Genomic DNA, 23,857 nt, shown 5'->3' with positions numbered 1-23,857 from the left:
GAAAAATTTACTAGTCTGGATACGCCTTTATGGTACTGCCGTACAGCGGGTCGATTTATGAATTCCGATCGCTCGAAAATCGGTGGAAAACGGTTAATTTTTGAAATACGAGCGATAGAAATTGGGAATTAGGTGGTAATTGGCCAGTCGTTTACAATTCTATTAGTAGAATTTAAATCCCCTAGTAGTGGGGATATTGAACGAAATACACGAAAACGAGCGATCTTAAATTCAAAAATCGGGCCCCAGAAAGGAAACGTCCTGCAGGGAGAAGTGGAATCTTAAGCGTTGCGAGGGTTTCAAGGCACGAGGGTTACAAACTGCCTCCTAGAATTTTTCACCGCACCAACGCAAGGAAAATACTAAGAATGAAATACTTTAATTGGAACGTGAATGAAATGTGTTTAAAAAAAACCGGACAAGTGCGAGTCGGACTCGCCCACCGAGGGTTCCGTACTTTTTAGTATTTGTTGTTATAGCGGCAACAGAAATACATCATCTGTGAACATTTCAACTGTCTATCACGGTTCGTGAGATACAGCCTGGTGACAGACAGACGGACGGACGGACAGCGGAGTCTTAGTAATAGGGTCCCGTTTTACCCTTTGGGTACGGAACCCTAAAAACCCGTAAGGGTTGGATAAAAAACTAAGTATGAAATTATGCCGTATAAATAACACTTGCACTGCGTATGCTATCGAAATATTTGCAGTCTTTTCATGATCTAACTCTAGCGAAACCAAGGGCTGACTAGGAAATCTTAAATAGAGCGTTAATTTGACTTAACCTCGTGCCGCCCATCATACAAAATTATAGCCAAGGAAGTTGGAATCTTGCTGTATTTACAATTAGGTTGAATTTCATTTGTTCGAAAATGTTACGAGACAAATGAAACGCTACCTACTTTGTTTTTAATTAAAGTTGACATTCGATCGAAACTGCGTGTACATCCTAATGTACATTGGGCGGCACGAGGTTAAGTCCACAATGAAAACTATCCTAAATATGAAGAACAACAATGTATGTTCAATAATTTATTGTATTTTTTACAATCATTAACAAATCCCGTAATATAAATTAAATAAAAATAAAACCTAGCTGTATCCTCTTTCAACCGAACTTAAAAATAAAATTAACACATGTAATTATCTTAGAGGTCATCCATTAATTACGTCACACGTTTAGGGGGGGAGGGGGTCAAGAAAATGTGACATGTTGTGTGACACGGGGGAGGGGGGGTCACAAACATTGTGACGTCATTTTAATTTCATCACTTCATCAGTAACCGAAAATTAATTTATATTTTTTTATTTGCTGTACATTTAAATAATGAGGTTTTGGAAGTAGGTAATTTTCGTTCCTAATTGGTTTTGTGTTATAAAATTACTAATAGTTCTTTTACCAAAAATATTTTTTTATTGAAAAAAATATGGCGAGTTAGTATTGCCGATTTCGTTGAAAACAAAATTGCCTAAAATGTGACGTCACACCAGGTGGGAGGGATTTGCAAAATGTGACCAAGTGTGACAAGGAGGGGGGAGGGGTCAAAAAACCTAGAAATTCGTGTGACGTAATTAATGAATGATCCCTTAACAAAAAGTTAAAAAAATATGAATATAACGGTTTTTTTACCATTGGAACGTTGTGTATGTAACGCAAATACCTCAGTCATACGCCAACAACTTTATCAAGTTTTTTTTTTATTTGCCTACATAGTTGTTTTCGTCTTAACCCTTCGTATGTCTAAGCACTGATCAGTGCGAACGAATTTAAACCTATTGTATTAAACAAAGGATTTTAGTTTGTACGCACTGATCAGAGCTTAGACAGATCAGATGAAAGGTTAATATCGAACTTTATTATCGCTTTTACGACGGTTAAAGCTTGCCAAAGGTTAAAAATAACTATTTTACATTTATAATACTTATAATGTAACATTTTTTTTGTTCTTTAGCTATGTAATAGGATTTATTTTAATTTAAAGCAAGTTTACACTTTTGTTTTGTATGGATATTTCACAATATCTGTTAATTTGTGTAACTAAGTAAGTTTGTTTGTAAATAATAATAAATGATGTGAGTTCGATTTCGTTTTTCCATTATTATCGTAGGATTTTATATTCTATACAATCCTTCAGTTCGTTTTTTTAGCATTAGAAATAAGGTAAACAATCTTGATGTGTCTTTTAATTGAAAAACACATTTAAAAAATAAGTTACGGCAAATATGTAACAATTATGAATCTAATACGATCATTTATATTCTTCTGCTTATAAGTAATAGTTTTTGATTTTTAAATGGCGTTTTTCAATTAAAAGACATGTCAAGATCACTTAATACCTTCTTGCAAGTTCTTTCTAATGCTAAAAAAACGAACTATAGAAGTAGTTAACGTTTTCTATTAATATACGTTATATGTAGCTCTATGTAGGTACTTATTTCCTGAATATAAATAATTCAAATTTCTTAACCTTTTCGACGCCGTGTCAAACAAAAGCTGTCACTCGGACGCCACGTCACCGAGGTGTCAAAACTGAAATTGAACTTTATGCATATGCACGTAGGTCTATGTTGCTATATGGTCTGTGACCGATTAATCAGTCTTTGGCGAACCTGCGGTGCGGATATATCGGTCATTGGCGTGCAAAAGGTTATGGGGAAAATATTTTTTCCTTATTTTTAACGAGACGTCCCCCCCTCCAAATATTAAGTATGAACACCCTTCAAAGGTTCAAAGTTCATTGGTAGTTATTCCGACTGTTTTTGAGCAGCATTTAATGCGCCTTGCAGCAAGGCTTCTGTTCCTTGTTGTCGTTTTCCTTATCCTGGAATAACAATAAACACGTTCAAGTATTACTTATTAGTCTTATTACATATGACACACCTATACCATATATACCGGGTGTGGCCTGTAACACGAGCAAATAATTAAAACATATATTGTACTCCTCAAACGGTGACACTTTTGTTCTACAACTTTTTAAAATTATGAAGTATTAAGACTCCCTATTTTTCATATAAAATAAATATTATCTTCAATGGACGCCATCGCCGCGCCATATCATTGTGATTGACATTGCTTGTCACGCCTTAAACATAACAGAATTAGCAATACATTGCGTCTTAGAATAAACTTTAAAGTGTATTAAAAATCAAACCACAAGTTATTTTTAAAAGTCGCTGAACAAATGTTGGTCAGTATGAGGAGTATTGCCTACAGTTTAATTTTTTGCTCATATTACAGGCCACACCCGGTATAGGTGTGTCCTGTAACACGAGCAAATAATAGGAGGTATTACTGCAACGTTCCGAACCATAGAGAATATATGACATCGATGCATCAAGGCGGTTTGTTAACAAGGGCCTACCGGGAAACGCGAAAATCGAAATTTATAGTTCGTTTTTTTTAGCATTAGAAATAAGGTAAACAATCTTGAAGTGTCTTTTAATTGAAAACCACATTTTAAAAATAAGTTACGGCAAATATGCAACAATTATGAATCTAATACGATCATTTATATTCTTCTGCTTTCATAAGTAATAGATTTTTATTTTTTAAAAGCGTTTTTCAATTAAAAGACATGTCAAGATCGCTTACCTTCTTGCAAGTTCTTTAAATAAAAAAAACGAACTATACCTAACTTGTTCATTCATTCATCCACCATTCATTCAGTCATCATTCATTTATATAAGGTACAGACCTTCTGGCAGCAGCGGCGGCCCTTGCCGGCGAGCGGGCGGTCGCGCTCGTCCCACACCACGACGCCGTCGCACGCGCATATGCGTTTCGGGTTCTCGAACACGCCGGCAGAGCGCGCTATGATGCCGCACGCTATTCTGTGGATTCCAGAATACAATATTATAATAGCTAATTACTAATTACGATACACGTGCGGAAAGTATGAAATTCGCAATGAGTGGTGATAAATTAAAACACGACCGAAATTAATCGACACTAGTTGCGAATTGGGCATTTCTATTTAAAATTGTACCAAATTTTTTTGTGTTAGAATTGGAAATTTTTATATTTTTGGGGACATTTTCTTTCTTGTATTATGATCGAAAGGGCTCGTGATTCTGAGTGGAAATAATATAAAAAAAACTTTAAATAGAAATTTCCAATTACCTTTTCGCACGTGTATCGTACAACGTTTTACAGTTCATATGGGCTATAACTTTCGACATATGCACGGAAAGTGATCATTCCCGCACTAGTGCGGGAAAGTAGCACCATATGTGCTGTAAATAAACTTATGTTAAATATCATCTCGAATTGCTCGAGTGGAGACCACGGACTAGCAAGCGCAGCGTAGGACGTCCACCCACAAGATGGACGGACGACCTTGTTAAGGCCGCCGAAAGACGCTGGATGCGAGTCGCTTCCAACCGGTACGAATGGAGGTCCAAGGGGGAGGCCTATGTTCAGCAGTGGACGTCTTATGGCTGAGATGACGATGATGATGAAATATCTTCTGCTAAAATAAGCTGATTTAGTAAAGGAACAAATACATAACCTCGGACGAGACTCCCCAAGTAACACAACGTAGCTGAATATTGTTTGAATAATAGAGCATGCCGTACTTAATGCTGAATAAGGTAGCTGTATAACAGCTGAATAAGCGTTATACAGACATTATACAGAAGGTTTGGGCGCAAAGTGGGCATTGCCCACGCCGCTTATTTCTGAATAACAGTAATGTAATAGCTATATAAGTGTATGCCCACACATTGAATCGCTGAATAACACTTGTATAGAGGCTGTCAAAAGCTTATATACTGCTTTTAAACCAAAGTTATCCAGCTTTGTACACAATGAATCAGTTATTCACACGTTATGAAGCTTTTGGTTCCAAAGTGCATTTTTACAGAAAATATATTCAGATATTTGTGTTAAATCAATGATTTGTCTTCCATTTTAATTTGTGAACTCGTGTCAAAGTGTAGTTTCTGCAGTGAAAACTTACAAAATAAGGAGGACATCACCCATATATTTATTTGATGTTTACATAACTTCAGTTTCATTGCGCATGCGACTTTACTGTTAATATATATATGCATTTTATTTAAAATTTTAAAGCGCCGCGTAAATAATGCACCGTTTCAAAAGTAAATATAGAAAATTTACTACTCCACATTTAAATTTGTAATTTTTCTGCGGTGTTTAGATGTTTTAGTGATAGAAAATGTACTTTAACAAGTTATGCTACGATAAAACTAGTTTTATAAATGAATAAAATGGGTTTTTCAGTTCATTTTCAATTCCTATATAATTGTAGAGGTTAGAAAGTGAGCAACCGTAATGGCGTCCGACTGTGTTGAATATAAGCTGCTGCCACAGCTATTATTGTGCTAATTTCTGAATAAGCATTCACATTATTCGCGTTACTAAGCAACATGTTAGATAATAATGGTCTTAACACAACAAGTTTTGAATAACATCAGTATAATAGTAATTGTTTTCTCAATCTTAAAGCCTATTAGGGTTCTATACACAAATAGTAAAAACCACATAGATCCTCACTACTTTGATGATAAAACATTATAGGTATGTAACACGGGCAATATTCAATCCTACTTCCCACTAATATTATAAACGCGATGTAATATATAAGTTATATGATAAATCTGGGGGCACGGCAGTTTACACAGTTATTTTTTCCGTTATCAGTTCCGACAAATATGTAGTAGGTAAAGGTAACGCAAAGATGTACGACGTGACTACGAAGATGTATATAGTATGAGTATGGTATGGTTACGAGTATGGTATGAATATGAATATGGTATAGGTGCGAAGGTGAGGGTATATCATTCATTCATTCATATTAGTAGCGGGTATCACGGGTATGAGTACAATTAAGTATAGTTTGATATGGACAGTATTGTTTAGGTATGAGTACGAAGTACGAGTACAGTGTGGGATGGGTATGAGTAGACCCACTTGAAAACTAAAAACAGTCTGTTCAAAATCGACAGGAGAATCGATTTCGCTATGAGGGTGATTATTTTATTTTTCTCATACCCAGTCCAGTCTACAACTTTTTAATGCAACAATATGAATAACTAGCATTTGACACATTGTTTGCCAACTAACAACAACCTTAAATGGCCATTGGTAAACTTTATCTCGTTGCAATAAGGTATGAAAATGGTCAGTTAACAGTGTTTACGATGGTAACTAGCAATTGTTTTACGTCATTAAAAGTAGAGATGCAACGGATAGTTGTTTGGCCGGATTCCGGATATCCGGCCTGGACACTGGCCGAATATCCGGTATCCGGCCGCCGGATATTCGGCCGGCGGAACTATACCTACATTTCGGTTTTTCAGGTGCGCATTCTGCAGGTTTGACCTGTTTCCTAGGACTTGCACGCGGACTCATTTCTAGGTTCGAAATGAGTGCGCGTGCAAGTCAGTGGAATGATTAAATTGTTTTAAAATAATAAACAAGTACGATTATGGCCGTGTCTGTTTCTTAAATCCAATTTGTTTACTCCGAAATCATGCAATGTTACTATCCGGTATCCGGCCGAATAGAAGGTCACTATCCGGTATCCGGCAGGATAGTAAAATAGTGGCCGGATAGTAACCGGATATCCGGTGCATCTCTAATTAAAAGGACTATGCATCTTGTGTAAAATAACCAATCGAAGAGAATTGTTAAGAAAACTAAACCTCGATTTTTTAAATAATGGTTGGATTAAAGAATATGCGTACCTATTTATTCTTGATGCGTTCAAAATAAAATAAGAACACGCTCAAGCTCAAAGCAATCAGACTCAAGTAGCACTGTTGACCGTGTATAAAGCTACGGAACCCTCTCCACTGCGCACTTGTTGATACTAAGCAGTAGTTTGAATAGCGCTTCTCATTGCGTTCATTTTGCAGCTTTTAGCAAGAAAATATAGTATATGTGTACTAAAATCGCTATAACTTAAGTATAAGTGTTGTTTTAGTATTTATTATTCAGACGTTATGTCAATAAAAGCCATAATTAACCCATATATGCAGCTACTGAATAACAAATAATATGTGGATTTTATTACAGCTTCCAGTAATAGCGTCCGCCTTTATTCAAAAACTAGCGTTAAAACAGAAACTGCAACCGCTTTTATACAGTTGAAAGTCTTCACCGACGCTTCTTTTCAGCATTTAGTAGCCACTATCACATTTTTCTTAATATTGTCTGCTTAAAATCATACAACACAGAATATATACAGCTAATTGCTGCTAATGCTGCTATTATGCAGCTTTTAGTAACCACAAATGCTTTAAGCTGAATAATTTCTAAGTAACTGTGTAAGAAATAAGTATTATTCAGCTTTAATATGCAAAACCGATACTATGCAAAATTTATTCAGCATTTATTGGTATAAAGGCCCCACTAGGCCCACATATTTTCTTATTCCGAATTTAGTAATTTCCACCGCATATACACAAAATTTATGCAATCTTAATTTGAATAAGATGATAATCTTACTCTATTATCCTGCTTGTGTGTTACTTGGGTCGGAACTCGATTTAACTTTTTGAACGCCAAACGGCGCATCCATTTGCCGTGCCACTGACGCCACGGGGGTAAAAATTAGTTGGACGTAGTTTAGCGTAAAAGATCCATCCTCTAAAATTTGTCATTTAAATGAATGACTTTTCCGTTTGACAGAAAGTTCAAATTTTATTAACAGATTTTTGTGGGTTGGATCTTTTACCCTAAACTACGTCCAGTTTTGTGAATAATACCAACCTAAAAGTGGGGTGTTTTTCAGTAGATTTTCATCAAAAAACGATTGACGTCAAATGCCGTCTTCGTCACGATTTTGCGTTGCCGTCATTTGCCGTCTGTGGCGTTCAAAAGGTTAATGATTGAAAATATCTGCCACAGTCTTGGTAATTGTAATTACCTATGTCAATAAAGACTTATGACAGGCTCTTTAGTAGAGATGCACCGGATATTACCTATCCGGCCGGATACCGGATAGTAACAATGCTTGATTTTGGATTAAACAAATTGGATTTAAGAAACAGACACGGTCATAATCGTACTCGTTTATTATTTTAAACATTCCACTGACTTGCACGCGCACTCATTTCGAACCTAGAAATGTGTCTGTTAGAAATCGTGTAGTATACCCTTTACATCTCATTCTATTATTACACAGGCAACACCTACTCTATGATCAATGTTGCCACTCTACACCTATCTGGTTTACTCTCTTTCGTTTTTCCCCTCCGCTCGAAATGTAATGGCTCCGCATAAGTCAATTTTATTTTATAACTTTCAAGTTAAGATGTGATATTTAATAATCCGATTTAATCGACCCTTTGACATGGACGAAATGTAGTTTGATTTATTGCAAATTAAAACTACGATTTTGTTGAGTAAAAGAAGCATTTTATTTTCGACGACATCCTTCGCCGCAGTCCTACGCAAGGCCCTGCGCCTTCATCCTGCACATCAGTTTATGTACCCAGAAGAGAGTGCTGCGAGGATACTGAAAACAAAACCGCAGAAAGGTACGTCGGAAATAGTGTCATTTTTTTGAGGTTAGAATTGCACTTCTCTCGTTGCATATAACCTCACTTTTCTTCGATTGCTCAACTAAAGTCACTACAAATTAGTCCAAAATGTCGTCAAACAGTGAAAATAACGGGCACATTCCAGTTGAGAAACTGGATGGCTTGGCAAACTATTCAAATTGGAAATTTGCCATGAAGATGCTACTACGAGCCCCGATGCAAATGATTTCGTCTAGTTCCGCGCAACAATTTTATTTATTTTAATAAATTTTACACATGAACATATAATGACCCAGTAATGGGAACCATAATAGCAATGTTTAATGTAGTTTATTTTGATCGTATAATAAAATTGCATGAGACTTTTATTGCTGAAAAAACGGACTTTTCAAAAACGTTGTCCAAATCATATTGTCCTCTCTTACAGCACTGCTGCATGCATGGGCTCGAAACAAAATTGTCAGTACATTGGCAGAGCCCTATTGCTTTCCCTGGTAATAGCCCTTTTCACATATGTTGTAATCCTACCCGTCAAAAAAAATATAAAAAATCATTTTTTTTTCTTTCAGTACAAACGGTATTTCTTGTATTTGGATTTAGTTATTGCAGAGTATTACCATATAAAATTAAATTACATTAGTATAAGCATTCAAAATTAGTAATTTTTAAACAAAATCATTATTTTTGAACAAACGCGAGAACCTCAAAAAATGGGGTCACCTGACGAAAACATATGCATCGGGGCTCGTAACGCTGGATGGTCTATGGGGCTGTGTGGAAGGTACGGACACCAATGCGACCCACGAAAGCCGCGCTTTAGCTAAGATATGTTTAACGATCAAGCCTGCACTGTACCAGTACGTGCGAGATGCCACGTCGGCAAAGGATGCCTGGAAGAAACTCGCCGATGCCTTCGAGTCCAAGGGCCTATACCGAAAAGTGCTCTTGCTACGTCAACTGCATAAAATAGAATACAACCAGTACAGCAGCATGTCGGAATATCTCAAGGCGGTGATGCGGCTCGTTCAACAGCTCGATGATATAGGCAAGAAGATAGACGATGATGAGGTAGCGGAGATCCTGTTGAGTGGTTTACCGCAGGAATTTGATAACCTGGTGTCGGGTCTGGAAACCGCCTGTCTTACAAGCAAACTCACGGTGGAGCTTGTGCGTGCCAGATTGCTACAAGAAGAACACCGGAGAAGTGCGAGTGACCAGGAGGGTGTGAAGGCCTACCTAGGAAGCAAGAAGAAGAAGTCATCGCCTATGTTTTGCCAGTTCTGCAAGAAGAGCGGACACACTATCAAGCGTTGCTTTAAGCGCAAGAAGGAGCTGAAGAACAATGAGGAGAACCACACTATGCTTGCATCAGCCATGGTATGCAGCGGCAGCAGCTGCCATGATTTTGTCGTGGATTCCGGAGCGTCCCAACATATGGTTGCTAATAAGGAGCTACTAGAAGAACCTAGAGGTAAAAATTCTACAATTTATATAGCTAATGGTAATAAATTACATAGCAATTGTAGTGGTAGGGTCCCTTTGTGCTCCAATATTAGCCTTGTAAATGTTCTCCATGTGCCTGACCTCTCCAGCAATTTACTGTCCGTTAGTCAAATCACTGACAAGGGTTATACTGTCGTTTTTAGTAGGGATCATTGTAAAGTCTTTGATAATGTTAAAGTCACTGGCGATCAACTGTTAGTTGCTTCTAAGGAAAATGGTTTGTATAAATATAAGGCTCAAGTGCGACACATCCTTGAGGAGGAGTCTTCCAAGCTCTTGCAAACCAGGCAAGAGACAGTGAATGCTCACGCTGTTTCGACAGTGCCAATGGATCTAATCCATAGACGTCTAGGTCATTTGTCTGAACCAGGTATGAGGATTCTTGGTGATGGGGAGAAATGCATGAACTTACTATTTCAGAAAGAAGACACCATCAGTGGTAGTTGCGAGCCGTGCTTGACAGGCAAGATGGTGCGAGCACCGTATCCTGCTGTCAGCACGAAGCGCACTACCCAACCACTTGAACTCGTCCATTCAGATGTGGCCGGACCGATGCAAGTCGAAACTTGGGGTGGAGCTCGTTACCTTTTGACCTTCACAGATGACCATACCCGGAAAACGTGGGGCTACCTTATGAAGCATAAATCAGAGGTGAGTTCACATTTTATTAATTTTAAAACTATGATTGAGAAACAATCCGGTATTTTAATAAAATGTTTGCGCAATGACAATGGCCTTGAGTTTACAAACAATAAACTGGCCAATTATCTTAAAGAACATGGTATTATACATCAAACCACTGTCCCTTTCAATCCTGCTCAAAATGGAACAGCGGAAAGGGCTTTTAAAACGATTTTTGATAAAACTAGGGCTATGCTGCAGGAATCCGGCCTGTGTAACCGCTACTGGGGAGAGGCAGTTATGACAGCCATTTACCTGAAAAATAGGTCTCCTACCAGAGCGCTTTCAGGTGGAATTCCCGAGAGCTTATGGACTGGGTCTCCTATAGACATCAGCCATTTACGTGTCTTCGGGTGTACTGCTTATGCACATGTTCCTAGTCAAAAGCGTCGAAAACTTGATGCAAGAGCAAAAGCGTTAATTTTTGTTGGTTATGGTGAAACTTTTAAAGGATACCGTTTGATTGATCCCACTAAACCTCATAGAGTTATACAGTCCAGATCTGTTATTTTTAATGAGGATAAATTTATAGGAAAACATGACAGTAGTAAAAAGACTTGTGGAGCCAATTTTTATAATTACTATATTGATAAAGACAATTTTAATAATTCAATGACTAATAATGAAAATAATTCTTTTAATGCATTGAATAATTTTAATAATGACTCTCATTTTAATGTTAATGATGTCATTCAAAATAATGAAAAAGATAAATCAGCTGAGTGCTCATCCTCTTCAAATACAGTTTCAGATGCAGAGACCCTGACGCAACCGGCGTGGTCACCGCTCTCTGAGCACTACTGTACGGGCGATGAAGGTGCAAGTGACAGTCCCGGTGATGAAGATTGCGTCCCAAGGGGCGCTTTGTCTTCTCTGCCGGAGTCATCATTTGATGATCATGACGACGGTGATGAAGTCGGTGCTCCAAGGGGTCCCGTGTCTTCTCTGCCGGAGTCTGCACCAAGTGAGCCGACGCTGCCGGCTGTTTCCGACACGTCTCGTTCACGTCCCGTACGTAAAACACGAGGTAATGTGCCACAGCATCTCAGAGATTATGATTTATCTATGATAGCGGAAGGATATTCGCCAGATGAGCCTGCATCATACCGCGAAGCCATGCAATCTTCTGAAAAGGAAGACTGGCAGCAGGCAATGCAGTGTGAGTATGACTCTTTAATTAAAAACAAGGTATGGATCTTAGTAGACAGACCTGCAGATGAAAACATCGTCAAGTGTAAGTGGGTTTACAAAAAGAAACTCGACACCTCAGGTAAGCCTGCCAAATTTAAAGCTAGGTTGGTTGCCCGTGGGTTTAGTCAAGTAGAGGGCATTGACTATACGGACACCTTTGCACCTGTAGTGAGGCATAGCACACTGAGAATATTGTTTTCTATTGCTACTGAATTAAACTTACAAATAGACCATATCGATGTTACAACTGCATTTTTAAATGGGGAATTAAACGAAAAGATTTATATGGAGCAGCCTTTAGGCTTTAAAAACTGTGATAAGGTTTGTTTGCTTAAGAAGAGCTTATACGGCCTTAAGCAAGCAAGCCGAATGTGGAATATCAAAATACATGATTTCTTAGCACAAAATAATTTTACTCAGAGCAAATGTGAGCCATGTATTTATACTAAGAAGACAAAGACTGAATATATTATTATTGCATTGTATGTTGATGATTTTTATGTATTTCACAATAATTGTATTAATAATATTTTACAACTTTTACAAAATAATTTTGAAGTCCGTCATTTGGGCAAATTGAATAATTGTCTAGGAATGAATGTTTATAGAGAAAATGGTATCACAACCTTAGATCAAACTGAGTACATAAAGCGTTTATTATTCAAGTATAATATGTCAGATTGTAAATCTGTTTCTACACCTTTACCGGTTAATTGTAAATTACAGAAATCAAATAAGACATGTTTAGATGATGAAGTCTATCAGTACAGACAGTTATTAGGAAGTCTAATGTATTTATCAGTCTGTACTAGACCGGACATTTCTTATGCATGTAGCCAACTTAGTATGTTTAACACATGTTTTGATGAAAATCATTGGCGCATGGCGAAGCGTGTGCTACGTTATCTAAAAGGTACTATTAATTATGGCCTTTGTTTCACAAAGAGCAATACTTTTAACCTTACTGCATACGCTGACGCAGACTGGGCCAATGACCTTTCAGACCGCAAGTCCTATACTGGCTTTGTGATTAAGTTAGGATCTAATGTAATTAACTGGGAGGCAAGAAAGCAACAATGTACTTCTCTTTCAAGTTGCGAGTCAGAATACGTAGCTATTGGAGATTGTTGTAAAGACATATGTTTTGTACGAAATTTCTTGTCAGAAATTATCGATAAAACTTTTGACACTGTCATTTATAATGATAGCCAAAGTGCTCAAAATTTACTGTTAGTTAAAGAGCACTCCCACAAAAGAACAAAGCATATAGACCTAAGGTATCACTTCATTAAAGATCTGATTCAAAAAGGGAACTTAAATCTAAGGTACTTGCAGACTGACAAAATGGTAGCAGATGTATTAACAAAACCTTTATGTGCTGAAAAACATTGTAAATTTATGCAGGGACTTAATGTTAAGCCTTTAAAATGTTAATTAAGAGCCACTTCTCTACTTATGTTTTTTTTTAATGTGATATTCATTCCTGTTTTACCTAGTTATAGCTGCATGTCTATATTTTACGTCTATGTGTTTTTACTAGACTTAAGCCTGCAGCATGTAATTTATTCTAAGTATGCTTTATGTAGAGCCATACTTAGAGCTTTTCTAGGCATGTAAAGTGCAAGGAGGAGTGTTAGAAATCGTGTAGTATACCCTTTACATCTCATTCTATTATTACACAGGCAACACCTACTCTATGATCAATGTTGCCACTCTACACCTATCTGGTTTACTCTCTTTCGTTTTTCCCCTCCGCTCGAAATGTAATGGCTCCGCATAAGTCAATTTTATTTTATAACTGTCAAGTTAAGATGTGATATTTAATAATCCGATTTAATCGACCCTTTGACATGGACGAAATGTAGTTTGATTTATTGCAAATTAAAACTACGATTTTGTTGAGTAAAAGAAGCATTTTATTTTCGACGACATCCTTCGCCGCAGTCCTACGCAAGGCCCTGCGCCTTCATCCTGCACATCAGTGTCCGCGCGAACGTTCACTAGAAAACAGGTCAAACCTGCAGAATGGGCACTTGAAAAACTGAAATGAAGGAAAAATTCAGCTGGCCGAATATTCGGCGGCCGGATACCGGATATTCGGCCGATGGTGAGGCCGAATATCCGGTATGCGGCCTAACAACTATCCGTTGCATCTCTACTCTTTAGAGTTACCATAGAGAATTCACAGGTTACCATAGATAATTTTCCAAACTTACGGTGGGCCGCTGTCTCCGTCTATCTTGGAGCGGGGGCTGGAGCCCTGTCCGAGGTCGTCGGCGCGCTCCGTGATGGCGATCGAGCGACCGATAATGTCCGATATCTGTCAAAATGTCAGTGTCATTATAATAATTAATGTCTAATATCCTAGAAAAAAAAAATATTAGCCTTTTGCAACGGTACAGAATAAATAATACTACCACCGTACAGAAAGGACACTTCCCCCAAAACCGAAGTTGGACAGCGATTCAAGGACGACCCATGTATGGCAATATCCCTTCGGCTGTTTAGGGTTGTCAAAAATCAAGTGATTATCTTATCTGTGGTCGTGCACGCAAAAGGAAGTCAAGTGGTGCCAACCCTAATAATTGCTCGGAGCAATGCTGAGCCGAGCGGAGCCGAGTTCGGATAGGACAATGTGAAAACGCTCTTAGATGAAATTTGGTATCATCATCATCATTCTTCGCAGACGAAGTCACCGGCGGAAGCTAGTAAAGAATAGTGTATTAACTCACGTTCAGCACATGGTCGACGATCCGGAACGTGGCCCTGCCGCGCTCGTCGGCGCGGATGTTGCCCAGGTCCCCCGCGTGGCGCGCGCCCGCGGCGCCGCCCGGGGCCCCGTGCGCCGCCCCGCGCGGGTTGTAGTGGGGCCCCAGCGACGCGCAACCCTGCCGACGAGCGTAGGCGTTATTCGACCGCAGTGAAAATGGGATTCGAAAGTTCTGTTAGCACAATAATAATTACAATTATCCCTGTCATTTTTTACGATATAATTTATTCATTTATTGGTCAATCACTAATACTCGTATCTTCCCAAAAGTGAATGTATACATATGGGGCTGTCCATAAATTACGTCATCGATTTTTGACAAAATCATCCAAAAATCATGCTTCGAATGATCCCATTTCCTCCTACGTCATGCTACCATCATCCGATGTCCAGACCCCCCCCCACCCCTAATTTGAAATGACTAGCCCCTATTGTAGCGATGCTACATAATTTCCTATACCAAACAGGTACTTTCTCATACAATGTGACCTGTACAACATTAGTGTCGCATTTTGGACAAAATAACATACACCAGAGTATGACACTTATGTAAAACTATAATGTACCTTCTCAGCTGTAGGTTGATTAGCATATCCTGCCTCCTGGTTAACTGGTTTCGAAGAAACAAGTCTAAAGAGTATGCCACTTGAACGGAACTTGTCACCCAGATTGCGCGGAGGTTGTTGAACCAAACCTGGCTTCATGCATATCAAAATGATCCTCCTGGTTTACCCTAACTGCTCAAATAGGTCACATCCTAATTTAATTAGTATTTTAGAATCATTTTCGGAATTTTTATGAAACATAAATAGTGATTATGAAGGTGTCAAAAGGTTGAAATTTTTGACAGGAGAACTGTCAGAGAGTAGACTATGCGTTTAGTTACCGCATCGGAAAGAAGGTATTCTGAATGAAACAAGGTAGAAAACGTACGATAAAAATATAATTATTAGTAATTATTATTAACCACTTAAAGTATTACAAGTATTAATGAGCATTGATATTTTTTCGAGAATCATTCGATTTAAAAAAGATTTAAGTTGGTTTGACGTTTAATGTGTTGATGTGAACCGAAACGCAACGTGTCCGGGAGGAGATGATTTCGAACTGTCACTTCACTTGGGGGGGTTGGAATTGGCTCGCTAGCATTGATATCGCTCCTAATCATGTAAAGGTTGAAATAAACCATTTTCGTCTCCTTCCGCCGCCTGGCTCGGCCGGGGAGAGATTGGGATGTTAAGTTGCGCGTATCGCCGAGTGTGTGTTGTGCGCGAAAAGTGCACAAGCTACCGCGTGCGTTCCACGTCATCGGCGAGCGCAAGCATGGCCGATGGCCGTGTTTCCCCGAGCGTCGTTGCGCGCCCTCGCCTTCGTTGAGCGTCATGTTGGCGCCACCATCAAGCCGTAGGGCACGGCTTTGACCCGCGAGCCGTGTGTCGGACAGCCTTGCCGCGGTCCGACGACCCCAAGGTCTCATCGCGCGGGTCCTTCTTGTGGAACTCCTGAGCGCCGCGGGTTGTTCTCGCCCGGGCTTGCCAAAGCCGGAGCTTGAGGAACGCCCGTCGCCCACCGTCAGCGATCCGCCCGCTGCGTTAAATACCAGCGGGCCTGTGGATGATAGCTACGTTCGGTACCCGTGAGTGCACTAGACTTTTATCCCAGGTTTTGGCCAAAACCCCGCGTCTCGTCCATCTCGCGATCGTAGATTAAGGTTTACTATAGTGTCACCCCATAACCGCCGACAGTTTAGAGAAACCGATTGTATTCTGAGCAGCACCCGCCCTAAAGCGGAGTGCATTGTAGTAGTTAGCGAATTGTATTAAATTGCATGTCATATATTCGGTTTTATCTTTTCAATATCCTACCAAGTTCCCATTAACCAGGTTAGAATAACAAGAGGACCCTTGTACTCCAATAGTCCAATGTTTTACTGCGGATCTTATCCGAGGCATTTTTCCCATTAATTATTTAAACATTTAAAACATTATTATTTTTTATACACTATAACGTCACCGCTATTTTAAATTTATATTTTTTATTCACGACAATGACACTATTTTAAATTATTATTTTTTATACACTACACTATATTTGGAATGTTAATTCCCAGTAGCTACCAGTGGTAGCTACTGGGAATTAACATTCCCAGTCAAACAATGTCAAGAAATCTGCATCCGCAACATCTCTGGTAGCTACCATCGCCAGGGGTCGTGTACCTGGCTGAGGTCCCCGGTCTCGTGCAGGTGCAGCCCGTGCAGCCCGGGGGCCAGCCCGTCCACGCTGCCGTCCGCCACGAGCGTGCCCCGCTGCTGCTGGAGCCCCACCCCTGGAGTGTAGCCCCATCGCCAGGGGTCGTGTACCTGGCTGAGGTCCTCGGTCTCGTGCAGGTACAGCCCGGGGGCCAGCCCGTCCACGCTGCCGTCCGCCACGAGCGCGCCCCGCTGCTGCTGGAGCCCCACCCCTGGAGTGTAGCCACCATCGCCAGGGGTCGTGTACCTGGCTGAGGTCCCCGGTCTCGTGCAGGTGCAGCCCGTGCAGCCCGGGGGCCAGCCCGTCCACGCTGCCGTCCGCCACGAGCGCGCCCCGCTGCCGCTGGAGCCCCACCCCTGGAGTGTAGCCCCATCGCCAGGGGTCGTGTACCTGGCTGAGGTCCCCGGTCTCGTGCAGGTGCAGCCCGTGCAGACCGGGGGCCAGCCCGTCCACGCTGCCGTCCGCCACGAGCGCGCCCCGCTGCTGCTGGCGCCGCCCCACGCCCAGCACGCTCGAGCCACCCCTGGAGTGCAGCCACCATCGCCAGGGGTCGTGTACCTGGCTGAGGTCCCCGGTCTCGTGCAGGTGCAGCCCGTGCAGCCCGGGGGCCAGCCCGTCCACGCTGCCGTCCGCCACGAGCGCGCCCCGCTGCTGCTGGAGCCCCACCCCTGGAGTGTAGCCACCATCGCCAGGGGTCGTGTACCTGGCTGAGGTCCCCGGTCTCGTGCAGGTGCAGCCCGTGCAGCCCGGGGGCCAGCCCGTCCACGCTGCCGTCCGCCACGAGCGCGCCCCGCTGCTGCTGGAGTCTCACCCCTGGTGTGTACACCATCGCCAGGGGTCGTGTACCTGGCTGAGGTCCCCGGTCTCGTGCAGGTGCAGCCCGTGCAGCCCGGGGGCCAGCCCGTCCACGCTGCCGTCCGCCACGAGCGCGCCCCGCTGCTGCTGGAGTCTCACCCCTGGTGTGTACACCATCGCCAGGGGTCGTGTACCTGGCTGAGGTCCCCGGTCTCGTGCAGGTGCAGCCCGTGCAGCCCGGGGGCCAGCCCGTCCACGCTGCCGTCCGCCACGAGCGCGCCCCGCTGCTGCTGGAGTCTCACCACGCCCAGCACGCTGGAATCCGCGCTGGACACCATGGCCACCGCTGATTGGGTGTCTGTGTAGAGAATTAGTAATAATAGTGGCACACAGTCCGCACTTTATCAGGCACAGAACAGATTAGCCTGGAGACTTCTTATAGACAGAGCTACTTATGGTGGTCACGAGCCTTATTTATTTATTATTTATTTTAATCTTTATTGCACAATACATGAAGGTACAAATGGCGGACTTAATGCCTTAAGGCATTCTCTACCAGTCAACCAATGGGTCAAACCAGAAAGATTAAGTAGGTGCAGTGTCTTTAAAGTAAATGAATTTGTAAACAAGACTCTATATGAATATAAACTATGTTGATAAACTTACACATATACTTAATACAAATAGACTTACATACATAATATACATAATTATATACCTTGTGTGAATCATTAAGTTGACGAAGAAGCCTTAGCTGTGAGAATAACGACGAAGAAGTAGAGAATTAGTAACTAGCGCCAAGCAAAAGGAAATTTTATTTTGTCAACACAAAGTTCAAATTAGAATGGAATAGGAGACCTTTTTATAGGTCTCTGGGCGGCTAGAGGTTACAATAGTATTTTCACCACACCAGCTCGGAAAGGCTTACTTTGCGCTTCAGAAACTGATAGCAAAGTTGCATTTTATTCACATGTGAGGCAAAGTTATCAAATGCAAATTTTGAGTTGTTATCTTATGTTTCCTGGTTGAATTGACTTTTAAATGATGATTTGTGATGATAAATATTTAATAACATTCATTTGGATTTGATTTGGTTTGATTGTGTTTGATATTTTACATTTAATATTTGCTTCGGGTTGGTGTGGTGAAAAATTTTGTGTTTCACTCGGGGGCAAATTTTGTTTAACCCTCGTGCTTTGAAACCCTCGCTACGCTCGTGGTTCAATTATGGAATCTTTCACCTGCTCAGGTATCAATATTAGCACGAGCGGTTAAACGACAACTTTGTCCCCTTGTAAAACAAATAACTATAGTTTCCAGTTTGTTAAATATTTTATGTTAATTTTCATTGGCTCTTTCTATGAGAATTTCTTTAGGGGATAAGAAATCAATGTTACCTCCAAATCCTTGCAAGACTGCTCGTCTCCCAGAGGTTTTGGAGACCATATCCAGCACCACAGAGCTTGGCAGAGTTGAATCTACCACGAAAGCCCCGTTTTTGAACACTGCCTGTAAATACAAGATATAGGTTAACTGGCCACTTTTAGTAACTGGCCGCCCTAAACTAAAAATAAATTCTATTCACCTATAAACAGAGTTCATTTTAGTATACCTAAAGCCGCGTCTCCATATTGCGCGGCAAGCTATCGAACATTGGCGCGCGCGGCAGCCGCGCGCAGTGGATACCGGGCCGCCGCGCGTGCCAACTCGAACATTGGCGCGCTCGAACGCGCCGCGCGACGAACCATTCATTGTCGGTGTTTCGACGCGCGGCAAAGGAATGTTCGCGCGTAGTTGGGACGGGTATTTCAGTTGGCTCGCGCGGCAGCATACATGGATAGTGAAAAGTGTCGTACTTTAATTAAATTATACGGCACTAAACAGTTTCTATGGAACAGTGGATGTAGTGATTATCGCAACAGATCATTTTTATATTTGGCTATACTTCGTTCCGAATAATTAATTTTTGTGATATAATGTGGTCGATCGTCGGATCGCCTGCCGTGCGCGGCCGCCGCGCATAAGTTCTAGATGGCGTTGAAATTGGCGCGCGCGCCAAAATACAGGTGTGCCGCGGTCGAACATTGCTCGCGCGGCCGCCGCGCAATATCGACACGCGCCTTAAGGTTTCAATAACTGGCGAACTTATACTAAAATTAATTCTATTTATAGGTGAATAGAATTCATTTTTGGTTTTGGGGTGGTCAGTTACTGGCGAATTACGGCTTCACGTTTTTTTTTTACATTTTGTAATGATATTGTATTTTTAATTATTTATTTGACTTTGACTTTTATGCCAAAGGGCAGCTGTTTTTCTCAAAAAGATGTTGGATGGGATCGGACAGTGTAAAAATGCTGTAATGCCTCACCCATGGCAGGCGTGTCTGACTCCGCGATTTCGTCGCTTTGCTACAGATAGCTAAAAGTACATCCGTTCGACCCCAATTTTGGGGTTAGCCATATGCCGCGCGTGGTGCTGTCGCCATCTAGCGGCCATATCTGTCATGATCGTAACAGACGCGTTTTGTTAGAGAGTGAATCTTCTGTACCTAGTACTATTATTTATTCTGTGCCCATGGTTAATGCTGGTTGTAATTTCCTCACGAGGCAGCTCATTCTATTTTGCCCCTGAGTGGGTGAGAGATCGCAAAAAGAGGAAGCCTTACCTCCTTGACACCATCTTGAGACTTCAGCTCATTGATGGTTTTATCCAGAACTTTCTGATCAGGCTTCTCACCTAAGTCCACCAGTACTTCCAACTGAAAAAAAAGTTGCATCAATTTTTAGGGTTCCGTAACCAAAGGTAGGGTCCCGCCCTATTACTAAGACTTCACTATCCGTCCATTAAAATAATGGATTATTATTACACTATCCGTTCGTCTGTCTGTATATCTATCTGTCTGTCACCAGGCTGTATCACACGAACCGTGATAACTAGACAATTGAGATTTTCACCAATGTATTTCTGTTGTCATTATAACAACAAATGTTAAAAAGTATGGATCCCTTGACTTGTCCGAGTCCGACTCGCACTTGTCCGGTTTTTTTACAATGTGACTATAATTATAACACAACTTAATAAAATGAAACTCTTTGTAAAATTAAATAAGTGTTCCGTAAACAAATATCAAATATCAACATTTATTCAGCAAATAGGCCACAAGGGCACTTTTACACGTTAACATTGAATTTACATAAAAGCAAAAATAATAACATCAACAATTTTATAAAATAAAACTAACAATTCAATCTAACGTATTACAATTACTAAGAGATGTATATGGTCTCTTAATGTCGAATTACATACAAAATACAGATAAAAAAACAAACAAAAAAAATCTATAATATTTAGAGGTGTAAATGTCTCTAGGTGTCAGAACTATAAGATTATATCGTTTATCAAGTTATCCTTAGAGATGTATAGGGTCTCCAAGAGTCAATATCCTGTATAATTAATACATTCATTAAGAGAAAAGAAACATACGAGAACAGAATGAGGCGTCTCACTGTAATTAATTAATAAAAATTAAGTTACTAAGTATAATAGCTCGTGTTAGCTTAAACAGACCAGTCTCCACAAACAGCACCCGTTCACGAGTATGACGCGTATCTCAGCCATCGCCTCCCTCAACCTTCATTCGGGAAAGTGGCAAAGTTTTGTACGGAACACTAAAAACTAAGTTAACTGACTAAAATACCTTGTCTTCCATTACACTATACAGTATTTGGAGTCTTTATATTGACTAAGTATTGCATCTGATTCATGGATGGGTAGAGATTATAAAATACATTTACCTGCCTCTTGTTTCAAGACAGGATCGCTTTTAGAATGAAATTGAGGATAATATAGTCATTTTCCTTACACCTACTCATACAAACAAACAGTTTTCCTTGCTAATATGAGCAAACTTAAACACCTTTGTAAAATACCATGGATGCAATGAATACATGATTATGATTATAAATCATCATCTCCTCCTAGCCTTTTTTGACTACAGCGACTGCTATGCTACAGCGACTGCTATGCTACAGCTGAGAGCGTGGCTGGTGCGCTCTCAGGTGACTGACGTAGCCAATCTTTGCAGCAAATGTGAGGGACGCCCATAATGTCGCGGAGGCATCTTAGGTGGAAGCTGTCCCATAAGTGAATATGCTTCCGATATACGCATCACGTTTCTGAGACATAAAGGAGATTTGGCAGGACAATAGCCATGTATCCATTATAAATATAATCAGTAGTTAATATGCAGCAATGAATAATAGTTATTATCTATGAACAAGTTAAAATTAATGCAAGTATCAGTCACAATAAAATTGTAAAAATTACAAATAACTGTGTTTCAATCAATCTAGCCAGCGGCACTAATAAGCAATACTATAAACGTCCTGAATAAATTTATTTTCTTCTTTCTTCACTGTGTGTCATGATTCAAACACAAAATAAGCATGGTGTTGGTATGTTTGGGTGGTATTATGGTATACTGCGCTTTGAGTTCACTTTTTACATGATTCCCAAGTTCTACAAGTATATTACAATGCCTAAACTTGTGTAATCACACCCAAATTTTTAATTAAAATTGATGTGTCTTAAGAGATTGAAAATAATGATGAATTGCTTACTTACCTTGGTAAACAACATTTTTGCTTATTAAATATTATTATTATCCTTGATTAAAACTTATAACGCTTTGAAATAGTGCATACGACAAATATTATTATATGTATTTTCTAGAATCGGTAGAATAACAACAATCCAACGTGACGGCACGACGGATTTTGATTTGACGTAAGTTATCAGTGTTGCCAGGGCTCTGGAGTCCTAAGTTACGTTTCGTTTCCCTAAAAGTCACGTTTTTGCTGCTTAATTCACATTTTTATATTACTGTATTGTATGGGTAGGTATAGCTGGTCAAGCAAATCTTGTCAGTACAAAAAGCCGCGAAATTCAAATTTTCTATGAGACGATATCCCTTTGCGCCTACATTTTTCAAATTTGACGCCTTTTTCTACTGACAAGATCTGCTTGACCAACTTTAAATCGATTTTCAGATTCAGAAAATAATATATTTCACAAAAAATCTACTAACTTTATATGATTTTTCTTTTTGAAACACACATTTTCATACTTAATGCTATTTGTGATCGATTTCATGAATTTTAAGGCGTATCCAGACTAGTCAATTTTTCGCCAATCTGATTAAATTGCCCGATCGAATCAGGACGTGCGGACGCAAACGCAAATTTGGCTCGCCGAATTAAATGCCGCTATGGGATAAAAGCTAGTGCCCTTGACCTGGTCTCATCGTACCTTTCGGATAGAACTCAGCGAGTAGTTATTAATGGAACTCAATCGGCGGGGTCCCCGGTAGCCCTCGGAGTGCCTCAAGGTTCAATTCTTGGTCCCTTCCTGTTTTTGGTATACATTAATGACTTACCAAAAGTTGTGCAAGATAGACATGATATAGTGTTATTTGCAGATGACACTTCCCTTATATTTAAAGTGGACAGAAAGGAAAATAGCTTCGAGAGCATTAATGACGCGCTATCTACCATTGTAAACTGGTTTACGGCAAACAATTTGCTTTTGAACGCCAAGAAAACCAAATGCATCAAGTTTACGCTACCTAACGTCAAGCAGGTAAATAACGGCAAGATTAAAATAAAAGGTGATACGCTGGAATTTGAGGACCGAACTGTTTTCCTGGGAGTCACTTTAGACTCCAAACTGCAATGGCATGCACATATAGGCACTCTAGCCGGAAAACTTAGTTCAGCAGCCTATGCAGTGAGGAGAATCAAACAGCTGACAAACGTAGAGACGGCCAGGCTGGTATACTATAGTTACTTCCATAGTGTTATGTCTTATGGAATTCTGTTGTGGGGAAAAGCGGCAGATATTCAGACAATATTTGTGCTGCAAAAACGAGCTGTACGTTCCATCTATGGACTGGGCGCTCGAGTATCCCTAAGAGAGAAATTCAAAGAAGTTAACATTCTTACCGTTGCATCTCAATACATACTAGAGAATATTATGTATGTTCGGAAAAACATCCACGAATTCAAGGTTAACAGTGATATCCATAACTATAACACTAGAAACAAACATAAACTTGCCGTGCCCGCCCACCGCCTCCGTAAGGTTAGTACGTCTTTC

The 23,857-nt window shown here is 40.4% G+C and overlaps 1 protein-coding gene across 1 annotated transcript; it reads right to left on the bottom strand.

The window, feature by feature from the left end:
• Window positions 1-1,021: 1,021 nt before the first annotated feature.
• LOC134677673 (copper chaperone for superoxide dismutase) lies at window positions 1,022-22,467 on the bottom strand. Its single transcript, XM_063536135.1, has 8 exons — window positions 22,328-22,467; window positions 20,370-20,462; window positions 19,101-19,212; window positions 17,898-18,061; window positions 14,621-14,776; window positions 14,105-14,208; window positions 3,701-3,836; window positions 1,022-2,824 (listed from the first exon to the last, which is right to left on the bottom strand). The coding sequence occupies exons 1-8, from the start codon at window positions 22,340-22,342 to the stop codon at window positions 2,774-2,776; spliced, it is 831 nt and encodes a 276-aa protein (XP_063392205.1). The 5' UTR covers window positions 22,343-22,467; the 3' UTR covers window positions 1,022-2,773.
• Window positions 22,468-23,857: the final 1,390 nt, after the last annotated feature.

The sequence above is a fragment of the Cydia fagiglandana genome, chromosome 26 (assembly GCF_963556715.1).
Source record: "Cydia fagiglandana chromosome 26, ilCydFagi1.1, whole genome shotgun sequence".
Classification (NCBI taxonomy): Eukaryota; Metazoa; Arthropoda; class Insecta; order Lepidoptera; family Tortricidae; genus Cydia; species Cydia fagiglandana.
This window is presented reverse-complemented; position numbering and strand designations above follow the sequence as displayed.